Source organism: Taurulus bubalis (assembly GCF_910589615.1).
Source record: "Taurulus bubalis genome assembly, chromosome: 1".
Taxonomy (NCBI): Eukaryota; Metazoa; Chordata; class Actinopteri; order Perciformes; family Cottidae; genus Taurulus; species Taurulus bubalis.
Genome location: NC_136589.1, coordinates 37,005,856 through 37,018,719, shown reverse-complemented (window position 1 = coordinate 37,018,719; position 12,864 = coordinate 37,005,856). Strand labels below are relative to the sequence as shown.

Genomic DNA, 12,864 nt, shown 5'->3' with positions numbered 1-12,864 from the left:
TTAAATATGAGTGTCACAGCAAAGGGTCTGAATACGTACTACCATGTGATATTTCAGTATTTCTTTTTTAATACATTTGCAAAAATGTCTACATTTCTGTTTTTTTCTGTCAAGATGGGGTGCTGATTGTACATTAATGAGAAATAAAATAAACTGATTTTAGCAAATGGCTGCAATGAAACAGAGTGAAAAATGTAAAGGGGTCTGAATACTTTCCGTACCCACTGTATAATATATATGTCTGTTTTCTTAAACATCCTGTAAGGATATGTATTGCATTATTTTATATAGAGCTGCAACAATTAGATGATCAATCAATGAATCAATTGAAGGGAAAAAATATCGACAACAATATAAATTATTAGTTTATTTTGTATTTTTTAAAGGTTCCCGCCTTTCCAATGTGAATATATGTTTCCTTCGTCTTTTACAATTGTGAAGTGAGTATCTTTGGGTTTTGGACCAAGACGAGACATTTAAAGACATTTGCAGCCCAACTTTTCCAAACACTGTCACCAAGTCATGAAAATGAGGCTCTCCGGGCGAAGTCCAGTCATCGCTGCCATCTTGGTCCAATGGTGATTGCAGAGAATCAGAACAGCTCGCAGTCTCCTGAAATATAAAGTTTTTCACTGAATACAAAACGTTTTATAATGTTGAGAGGATATGGAATTGTCCAGTAGACATGCACAAGCTTCCTTTTGACCATTTAAGATGATAGAATCAATTATTTATGAAAGGTTACAGGAAACTCTTTGTTCTCAAACCGTCACACAGAAAGGCCAAAACCTTTAGTCCTTCAAATATTATTCACTGCTTCTATCTACAGTCTCCCAGCTTGAATGTGCTTTGTCTGCTGTCTACCCGCTCCAAAGGCAGGTTGTTTGTACCTACTGAATCCTTACTTTAACTTTTTCTCTAAAAATCAATAGCAGAATAATAATACAGTTCAAACAATGTCTCTTCCTCTCATCAGATGATCTACAGTTTGATACCCGGCTGCTTCGGTCCGCATGTCGAAGTGACCTTGGGCAAAATACTGAACTCCAAAGGGGGTGTGTGTGTGTGTGTGTGTGTGTGTGTGTGTGTGTGTGTGTGTGTGTGTGTGTGTGTGTGTGTGTTGTGTGTCCGTCCGTCCGTCCGTCCGTCCAATCTAAAGATCACAAAACATCAATTTGTGTCTCTTCTTTGTTATTCCAGTCACAAACTGTTTGGGTTACTGACATTCAGTAAGAATGTCATCATCTCATTGTCTCATCGCTGTCCTCTCTCTGGCCGTGGCTACACTTGTCTTTTCAATGCAACCTCTGTGATCGGATGCACCAGATCAGAACACATTTCACTTCCTATAAACTCTCCTATTTCTGATGCTTGCGCTTCCCTCTTTATATTCATTGAAGAATTGCCGCTAATGAAGCTCCACTAATTTAGTGCAAACCACATTTTCCTGTAACTTCCTCACAATAAAGTGAGTGAGAGAGAGAGAGAATGTTGACATGTATTGTGCAGCGCTTAGAGCAGGGCTCTCAAGTTTTTAAGACAGGTAGGAGTGACATATCCTCCTCCTCATCCTGAAAATGAAAAAAATAATTGTTAGAAATAAGTTTAGCAGACCACCTCTGCTTTTAAGCTAGTGGCTAAAGGCTACATTAGCTACAAGCATAACACACCCAAATCTCAGCGTGAAGCTGGCTAACTCGCCAAAAGGATGCCTTCGGTCAGACTCAGAGGGGCGTGAATATGTGTCGGTATTTGACGGTTGGGTATCCTGGTGGCCCAATAAAGTCCCTCACTTCTCTTTACAATTCAATTTGTAAATAAAGCCTGGATTGCCAAATTAACTTATCAAAGTGATGTTGAATGCAAGAACGTTGTTCATCATATTTACAAAATCGTCACACTTTTAGTATTCATTTTGCGATCATGGAAACATACCAATTTGCAGCAAGATCTGCACTAACCAGACATTCATTTTGGAGACATCAGTATTTACAACAGCTACTTACAGGTGAGGCAGCCAGAAGGCCGGGCTGGCAGCACAATACTCAAGGCTAGTCCCCCTCCAGAGTCCTTCAGCGCTGCAGTTTAACTCCATCAGGAGAATGAACATGTTTTTCAAATCCTCTGCGGAAGTCATACTATCTTACTGAAAAACAACCCGTTTACAAACTTTCCAACAGACACCTACACGTTCTTCTGAATGTCTCGTCTTTACCTCGGTAGATAGAGAGCGCCCATTCAACATTGACGCCTTTGGTTTATTGAGCACGGAACTGTCCTTCAACTCTATTAGTCAGCGTTCAATTCAGCTTTCAGTCTTTGAAAACTGATGCGCTCCACCCTCGAGTTTTCGACGTCTAAAAAGTGTGGAGCTGAGATGTATGCAGAGTCAATATGTATGTAAGACTCACTGCCTGTGGCTTCAGTCGCCTGGCCCTTGCTTTGCTCTCCGAACACTATTTGCAGTGGCTGGCACTCTGTGGTCCCTGTGCATGCTCACCTGCAACAACTGAGTGAACTCTGGACCCTGAAACAGATGGTTCTTCTTCCCCCACAGCCGTCTTTACTATGCTACCCACATTTGTTGTTCAGGGTCAAGGCAGACTGTTTGTGTGCACAGTCTCAGTGTTTGGGATTACAGATGAAGCCCCCCAAGGAAATGGTTGTTTTCTATTGTGTATACATTTTTCTCTTTGTTCCTCTCTCTTTTAGAAAAGGTGTCACATGTCCAGGTTTATCGTGTGATGGGTTTGACATCTTCATCTGTTAAATTAGCTCCCAAAGAGTTGTTGCCTTTCTTCATCAATCAAATCCCTCTGTGCATGTAGCCGTGGGTCAGAGGCGGTCCGTTCCCATAGTAACAATCCAAACAAGACTGCTGACAGAAGCTGCATCTGACGACAATCACAATAACCACGGCATTTATGGCTCACTGTGCCTGACAATAATGTGTTATGCTGGGAGGTCAAGTGTGCCATTTGGCCATGATGGTAGTGTTTGTATAAAGTAACATTTTCCTTCTCAAATCAATGCTTATTATTCAAGATTGGATTATTTACTGAAAAAGTATGTCCACAATAACTAGTATGTAATAAAGCTTGGTTAAGTTTTCTCAAATTGTGTTCACCCGTGCAGTGCCCCTCTTGAACGGTTGATTGCTTGGCCCCCAGTTGCTTGTCGAGAGCCGCCATGCGGATACCAAGTGCCAAGAAGATTGAATGATCAGTTTTTGAGATTCACAAAGGACAGTCATACATGCCCAGACAGACAGGCAGCAGCAAGCAAAGTTACATAGGAGACATACAAATGTTAAGTATGAAAAATACTGGCAGAGCATATTAAATTTAAGATAATTAAATAATAAGTGCAAAAATATATGAAGTGTATATAAAGTATATACAGTGAAATAGAATAGTATGTACAGTGACTAACTAAAGGACAAAAGCGGTGCTAAGGTTATTGATGATGTAATTGACAGAGAAGCTGACCAGAGGTGATTTATTATACAGTCTTATAGCATACAAAACATGCATACACAACACATTCTCACACCAATGGGTCAAGTGAAATGAAAGCCTAGTTCAGAGGCTAATTGAATAATGTTATGTCACTAGTTGTGAAAGTGAGTACTGTAGCAACAACCAGATGTCGTATGCAATGACACGTGCAATGTCCTCCTAAACCTGTCTATACCTGTTAAACTGTTTAAAACGTTCAACAATTACACCATTGTAGAAAAGAGTCTGGCACACTGACAAAAAAGATGTCAAATGTTTTTCCATATTTTATTAGTGTTTGACCATTTTTCCGCCATATGACAAATGTACCTCATGTAAGTCTTTCAGCAACTGTCATTAAAATATGTATTGTCCTCACTGCTGTAATGTCTCCACTGCTCCTGCTTGTCCAAACTGCTTTTGTTCCACATTGCTGTCCTTCGTACAGACACACAATATCTACGCCAAACTGCATTCTCATCGGGGGAGCAATGTAACACACGCCGATCACATTTTCACAAACCAAGTAATTTACATCCAGAGCAGACCACACCATCTGGATACCTGTGAATGAAGGTGATGATCTCTGTAAGCAGTCTGCAGAACAGCGTCTGCATACAAAGCTGCACAAACATGTAGGGTGTGAGTACACTGCTAAGGTGTTCATGCAACGTTCTCCATGTTTAAACATTCATGTATGTGACAGAGCACTTATCTTCCAACCTATAATGCTTTAACACTGCACGTCACCAGTCACCCATTGATATATTCATACTGCTGGCTGAGGTGCTGTAATGTCACCTGCCCATCAGGAGTAACGTAAGCACAGCTACATGTCAATTTGGGGTTAAGTGTCTTGCCCAAGGACACATCGACATGGACTAGCGGAGCCGAGGATCGAACCACCGATCCTCTAATTGAAGGACAACCATGTACCTGAGGCGACTTCTCCACAGGTACGATGCAGGGTACTGATGCTTACCTTTGTGCTGTCCAGAGCAGAGGCAGCAGATTTCCAAAATCATACTTAGAGAGGCAGTAAATTGCTGGAGCTCTTATGGATGCTGATCTAGTACGACGCTTATGAACCTTTTTACAGGCATTTTCTGTTCAAAAGACGACGGGAAAGCCAGCCTAACAAAGCGGGGAGTGAAAATATAGACGATTTGCAAACTCCATCTCGCTCCAATTTATAGATCATTAAAAAAAAAAAAATCAGATGAACTCACTTTAAAAACCTAATTGGATATGTCACAAATGCTTTGTCACAAAGGTTGCAATCATTATTGGCTGATTTTAAAGATATGTCTTCACTGGACTGTGACGAAGTCATTTCCTCCTTCTTTTCTATTTTTCTCCCTCTCAAATGATTTCAAACAAAGACGTGAATGTAAATCTTGGGGTAATGAGACGTTATTATGAGCTCTACCATAAGTGCATACAGTAAGGATCTTGATGGGTGCAATCTGTATTTATACAACTTAAATTACATCACAGCTCATCTCAGGAACCGATTACAAAACCCCACCGTCAGTGTGAACCACAGAGTGGAACGCTTTGGACATATCGGTCTTTAAAAAATGGCCAAAGCCTTTTAAATCTACTATTGTATCTCGTTTTAAGATCCCAAGAATAGACAAAAACATATTTCAAACGTAGTCAAGTTAGTTTTACAAAAGCATGTATTATATTGTGAGTGTGAACCAGCTGCCACACCTCATATCAAAAAGAAATCTGTTCTCACAGAGAAATATTTAGTGACACTTCCTTGTGACAGGTCAGAAGAGAGGTGGACATTTTGTTCTGTTGAATCAATAGGATCCAATGAGGATTGCACAAATGTTGAAAGGTTTCTGTGTGTGAACTCAACACATTTAGCTGCTGTGGCAGAGAGCTTCTTTTATCTCTGAAATTGAGGTGACTCTCTCTCTCTCTCTCTCTCTCTCTCTCTCTCTCTCTCTCTCTCTCTCTCTCTCTCTCTCTCTCTCTCTCTCTCTCTCTCTCTCTCTTGTTGACAGAATATAGCCATGAATGTTCCAGGCATTTAGTTCACAGAAAGCTAACAATGCACGGCAATTTCTAAATTGTGGCGGCTGAATGAAACACACCGAAATGAAACAGTGATCGACTGATGAAGCACACTTGAAAAACCTGGGGCTTTTATGAAAACACTTTTTCTCCATGGTAACCCATGTTTCTCTGACGTTTTCATGCTGAATGCCTTTCACCATCATTAAACCGTTAATTGAAGCATTTCACTGAATAGACAGCACCTCAGGTCATCGTGAAAAAAGCCCGAAAATACAAAAGGGAATTTATTCTTGACCTTATCTTCTGAAGGGTACGTATCAATCATTCCCTCTCCTCCTCTAGAACTGAACTGAAATGACCTGGTTCAAGTGCCGCAGGAAGTGCAGCGGATTGTATCTTTGCGATAACAGACATTTAGCACTGCATTATTAGGGTTACGGGTAAATACTGTAACTGTTTCCTCCTCTATTGAAGCTCTGATATGAAGAAAGATGTGATTCATCCTTTACTGCCAGCTCAAGGCTGAGAACCTCAGTGAACTCAAGATATTGTAAACGCAGCCATCTCACAAATTCAAGGCTGTCAGCTCTTAACAATAGAAACCTACAAAAAGGCTCCCTTGCTCAAGCAACACCTGGCCATGATGGGTCTCTAAGCAACCAGCGTTAGTGCATAAGACGAGGGAAAGGGAACAGCACCCACTTAATTACTTGCTGGATGAAATCTGTCTCCTATCTGTTGAGGTGAGAAAAGAAAGAGGCTGGTTCGAAGACATTCTTTATTCAAAGCGCAATGGTATTTTTGTTATAAGCTCTCAGTGCTGTTAGATGTTGTCTTCCTGTACTCAGATTCATGTTTTAATGCAACGGGAATATATTGAGTTGATAAAATAGAGAAAAAAAAGTTTTGAGCGAGCTGAAAGGACATTGTGAAGATTACACAAGAAGCAAAAGTGATTTGGACCAAATGGAGTCGAAACATTATGATGAGATAATGAGTTTTTATTTGAAGGTCCACAAAATGTCTTTCCATTGTAATTGTCCTTCATTGGACTTCATGCATCATCCACACCTGATAGGACTCTACATGTTTGCATGGCATCCATTACTCTCACAAGCTAGGGAACATCTTAGGCCAGCATTGATGGAAATTTAAACATTTAAAAAAAGGTGTACGCATGATATTGCAGCACATTTAGTTTTACTTTATATACCGGCAACTCGTGAACGCGTCAACATACGTAAAATAAAATGTAAGGTTGACAATGCTGACTATGCAAGCAGATGTTTTGATCACAGCTTTGGAGAGTGAGACGTCATTAGTGAGGCAATTTACCAGATATAGTGCAACAAAAAGAAGCACCAAATCTGATTAAACATACATGTCCAACTGACTGCGGTGCATGTGGTTAGATCGGTTCTGCTGGCTGGATACTGCCACATCTGTTGGCTCAACCTCTGATGTCACTGAATGCATTGCGGGCTTCCAGTGCGCAGCGTCGCGGACGCAGCCACAGGCAGAGGATTGTCTGCTCGTCAACACGCGCACACAACTACCCATAAACCATTTGTTTCTGCCAGCATACGGATTTTAATCTGTGGGTGAGCGTCCTTGTAAGTAACTCGTAATCGGTGTTTTTGTATTTGCATGAACTTTTCTGGAAGCAGAAAAAAAAAAACAGGTATGGTGCTATTGCACTTGTGTAATGATGTCCTTGAGCGCGGGCTGTTGCATGCGCTCCTCTTTCACTGAAGCAATAACATATGCTAATTTGCTTCGTGTTTTTTTCTTCTTCTTTCATCTAGCAGTCAGCTAGACATTCAGCTCGTTTCGGACCGATATCTGTGGAAGTTTAAGCGGGGACTTTACGCCAAGCAGCAGCAGCCCGGCCGGTGCGGACCGAGTTCAGCACCATGGAGAGCGGCGTGGTGCGCATCTACAAAGAGGACAGGTGTCCCTGGAGCCAGCTGGAGGAGTGTTTCCAAAACTTCACCTCGCAACCCGGCTCATCGGACATATTCAACGACACCACACCCAACGGCACATGGGACTCTGAACCCGAGCCCATGTCGCCCATCATCCCCATCATAGTCGCCGTGTACTCCGTGGTGTTTGTGGTGGGCTTAGCGGGGAATTGTTTGGTGATGTTTGTCATCATTAGGTGAGTTTTCAGCTTTAAAATGTGTCATTCATATCATGTCAAAAAGCAATGCCGGATATGTCACCCATGGCTCATAAAGCAATATAGGAAGTTCAGAGCGTCTTCATATTTGAACGTCCTTAATTAATCAAAGTAAAACTGCCTTTTACACGTTTACGATGTTTCCCGTGCGTGACGTATTTATGTGTGTTTTCTTTACTTCTGACTCGTGAATCCAGAATCCTTAGCTTTCTTTTCTTCACCAATGACGACAATACATTATACAGTAGATTGTAACAGGCTTGGCCAATGTTTCTTCTCAAAGCTCATATGCTCAGTTTCGTGTACGAATCTGTTACAAGCCTCCTTAAGGTTTTTTGAATTTGTAGTGTTGGATGTTCGATAAAGCATGACATTTTTAAAGAGATGACGAAAGGTCACAGTTATTTTCCTCCCTTTGTGTTGTACAAGTATTTTGGCGACTTGAGTTTTGGCTGTTTATTCAATAAAAGGGCAGAGCACCGTGATAATTAATTAATCACAAAATGTGAATTAATTTACCTTGTACCTTTTTGAAAGGATACCAAAAAAAAAGGTAACCTGAGACAAATCACAATCAAATCCATTCAACCTCTCCTCTTCCTTCTTTCCCCCCACAACAGATACACCAAAATGAAAACAGCCACTAACATCTATATCTTCAACCTGGCTGTGGCCGACGCTCTGGTCACCACCACCATGCCCTTCCAGAGCACCGACTACCTGCTCAGCTCCTGGCCATTTGGTGAGGTGGCATGCAAAGTCTTCATCTCCATCGATTACTACAACATGTTCACCAGCATCTTGACCCTGACCATGATGAGCGTGGACCGCTACGTGGCCGTGTGCCACCCCATCAAGGCTCTGGATTTCCGCACGCCCGTCAAGGCCAAGATCATCAACGTGATCATCTGGGTGCTGTCGTCCGCTGCTGGGATCCCGGCTATGATACTCGGCAGCACCAACACCAATAACGGTATCTTAACATCACATTTATTCACACAGTGTAAATCAGTTTTTCTACTCATATCTTTCTGATTTATTACATCTCTGTCTGCTATGGAGACAAAGGAATTCTTCCAGGCAATTTCAAACTTGAAGCCCCACTTCATTTGCAACATCCTTGCCATTAATTCTCAATTGAACCTTTGCCATCAGCTGCCTGAAGCATCCTTCAAATGGCCTGAAGAGGATGATCCGTCGGTTGAATGAGACCCTTTTACAGAGATCTGACTAGATGAAGTAAAGACAGCCATAATTGGTCCTTAGACTGAGAAGAGAGTTAGAACGATGTATTCTTTCAGCGACAGTATAATACATTATTTATGTTCACAATGATAAAGCACACTGCACTTTACCAAGAGGCATAGCTGATGAATCTGATGCTGGCCTTCACCTCTCTGTATTGAAGTAACTGCATCATGGGATCTGCATATATAGATTTTAACCATGGCCAATGGATGCACATTTAATCAACATGTTGGTTTAGACTGAAACATCGCAACAAATATTAGATGGATTGTCATGAAATATATTACAGATATTTGTGATTACAGAACTGCAGTTCTTCTTAATGTGATGATCCGCTGACTTTTCCTCTGGCATCACATCAAATTTGGCATCACATCCTATGGCATCACTATGAGGTTGACGCTTTACTTTACGTATAGCATTAATAAATAGTTGATACAAAAGTATTAAACGTTTGCACACAATAAGTGGCAGCTGATAATGACAAATAATGAATGAGGATATAATATAACAGCATGTCATTTTACAAAATCTGTCTTCATGCGAGACATTATAATTGGCTGCTAACAAATATTTTGAATTCATACTTTAAAATGTCCTTTATATTGAATACAACTAGTGTGTTATGTTTACATACAACTTGTAAATGCTTACTTAAAAAAAAAGGTAAACTTTTTATGTTGGAATGAATATCTCCAATACTTTGGTTTTTGACCAAATACAACTCCCATCAGCCTCAGCTGTACTTTTACTGTCACACTTCAATATACATTTACAGTGCAATTCTAATAGTGACCTCATATTGTGTGTCTTCTCACAGTAATGTACTGCTTACCACTGACAAATAACGGTATGCTTTAATTACAGTGCATTGTGCGGTACACTTAGAGCAGGGTCGTCTTTCATCCAGAGGATCGGCGGGTTGATCCCCGGCTCCGCTAGTCTATGTCGATGTGGGCAGGTCGACCCTGCCATCAGTGTATGAATGGATGAATGATGACAAGTAGTGTTAAAGTGCTTTGAATGGGTCAGAAGACTAGAAAAGTGCTACAAATACAGTCCATTTACCATTGCTGTATTCTTTTGGTAGAGATACTGTAAATTGTACGATATCTTGCTGGCAAAATTGTGACCATTCATTCAATAGGATGTATGTGACTGGTCAACTCTGTTCTGTAACTAACAGGGACTACAGAGTGCGCTCTTCAGTTCCCTGAACCCTACAGCTACTGGGACACCCTGATGAAGATCTGTGTCTTCATCTTTGGCTTTGTGCTACCCGTCATCATCATCACCGTCTGCTACACGCTGATGGTCATGCGGCTGAAGAGCGTGCGCCTGCTGTCCGGCTCACGCGAGAAGGACCGCAACCTGCGACGGATCACCCGCCTGGTTATGGTGGTGGTCGGCGTCTTTGTGGTGTGCTGGACGCCCATCCACATCTTCATCTTAGTTAAGGCACTGTCTGGCAGCGTGCCAGAGACCACCGCTGTCATGGCTGCCTACTTCTTCTGCGTGGCGCTGGGCTACACAAACAGCAGCCTCAACCCCATCCTCTACGCCTTTCTGGATGAAAACTTCAAGAGGTGCTTCAGGGATTTTTGCTGCCCCGGCGCCCAAGGACACAGAGACTCTCACGGGTTGAGCCGGGTGAGGAGCACCCTGCGGGACCACTCGTGTCCCACGGAAGCCCGAGGAGATATGAGGCAGGTCAGGCCCGTATGACTAGCCATGGACTCGTCCTCCATGCCCTATCAGGGCTGGGAGGACTCCAATGACCTGGGATTGACTCAAGTCACCACCTGCATCTGAGGGAAAGGAGAAAGAAAGAGCTTGCTGGTATTTATTTATTGGTCAGAGAATCCAAAAGCAGATTCACTTGGGAGATAATCTGGTGTTTTTATTGTCAACTAATCCCATGAAAAGACCAAAACCACCACATAATTGATCCTACTAACCAGTATTGACTGTGAGGCTGCTTTTACTGGTTTATCTAAAAACTCTATTCTATTCTGAATTAACCCATGAATGTATAAAGAGAACTGGATACCGTGTTGGAGGCTACGCCTCATTTAGTATAAAATACTACTAATCTTCAGCATCCATGGGGCCCAAAAGGCAAGCGCACTAGCGTTTTCTTTAACTCTGCCTCCTAGCCCTCAGTCCAGCCTCGTTCTCAGCTCATTCATATGAACTGAGGAAAGAAAATAATTAGATTCTGGTATTAGTGCCTTTTACAACTTGTAGGACCTAATTATTTAAATAGGGGGTATTCAGGGGTCAGTACTGGGAAGGTGATTTACTCCACAAAAAATGGGGTAATATAAGAGTAATATATTTAGAAAATGACTTTAAATAAAAAAATATATATAACTATCTATATATGTGGCCTGTTTTTCAAGGTCTGAGTGCTACAGGGTAAAGATGTCATGGGATTTGTTGTCATTTTGAAAAATATGGAATAACACCTTTATCTTTTGAAATTATGGTAAATTAAAAGCCTATGAGACACAACCCAGCTATACTAAATCATAAACCGATAATTTTTCATGTTATTTCTCACATTGTTGACATCAACAATGAAAATATGTTGAAGATGTCTAGACAAACAAAAAGTATTTAATTATGTAGCTTGATCACAAGTTGTTTAACTGACCTTTAAAGTGTCCTATAGGCTTTCATTAAAAGCGATTGATACAGTCAAATTATCACATGTATAAAAAGATCAACTGGTATTTTGTGCACAACATGAAAACAAGTAATTTATTATTATTATTGGAACTTCATGATGAGCAGTGTTTTCAACCTGTTTTATGTGAATTGTAGTTTGGTGCTTTGTTGAATTGTACATTTCGGAATAGTCTATATTATTGGAGAATGCAGAATATTTAATAACCTCTCAGGGATCATCCTCTGTATTTCACCACAAGAAAATACTCAATCAAAGTATTTCCTTTTTGACAAGATGGCTGTCTTTGATGAGGCTACGGCGTCGATAGTGTGCTCAGTGCGTTCTTAGTGCTTTCAGAAACTATTATTATATTATTAAATCTGACATGGCTCTACACCTTTATAGAACTACAGTCGTGATGCTGCATCTCATCGAGGAGGTGTCAAATAGTGTACATAGTGTTGCCAACCTTGAAATACATGGGAAAACTGGGTAACAGGGCTCCATAAGAATACCATCCTGTAGCTACACAACATGTATTTTGGTGTTTAGTGCAATTGAGTGTTTAAACTGTAAATCTCTGCTCATCTGAGGGAATATAACAATGCATTTATGAGCTCATCCTCGTGGAAAATAGGTTTCCCCTCAGCAAAAACAAACGCGACTGATTTACTGTCTTGGTTTCCTTAATTATTGTAGCTTTTATATGAGTCGTGAAATCAAAGGCTTTTGTAGAGCAACCCATTAATCCGTCTAAATTTGATAATGATACAGTAGTTATAGCAGAAAATGTGTTCTTGTGCCTGGTTTTGTGTGCCTTATCTTATTTGGCCTCTAGCTGGTATGCTTGCTCTAAAAGATCAGCAATTAGCCACATCCATGTTTGTGATGACTTGACTTTATCTCCCCTTTAAGATCATTGCAGTATATCCTGGTATAAACATTGTAGCATTATGTACTGAAGTGGCTGTAGCTCAGGGGGATGAGTGGTCGTCCTGCAACCACAAGGTAGCCGGCTCGATCCCCAGTCCCCCCCATAGCTCACATGTTGAAGTGTCCCTGAGCAAGGCCCCCTGGGTGCCCCCCAGGCTGTCCACTGCCCCCCACCCAGGGATGGCCAAATGCAGAGAAGAATTTCCCCAAGGGGATTAATAAAGGATACTTTCTTCTTCTTGAAGTCTTACTGAGGATTTCCCACGCTACGTGTTTTTTTTAACTATTCCTATAATACTGTA

At 41.2% G+C, this 12,864-nt stretch overlaps 1 protein-coding gene across 1 annotated transcript; it reads left to right on the top strand.

Annotated features, from left to right (window-relative positions):
• Positions 1-7,441: 7,441 nt before the first annotated feature.
• oprk1 (opioid receptor, kappa 1) lies at positions 7,442-10,683 on the top strand (the record flags this gene model as incomplete). Its single annotated transcript, XM_079214980.1, has 3 exons — positions 7,442-7,689; positions 8,331-8,683; positions 10,145-10,683. The coding sequence occupies 3 exons, from the start codon at positions 7,442-7,444 to the stop codon at positions 10,681-10,683; spliced, it is 1,140 nt and encodes a 379-aa protein (XP_079071106.1).
• Between the last annotated feature and the right edge of the window lie 2,181 nt (positions 10,684-12,864).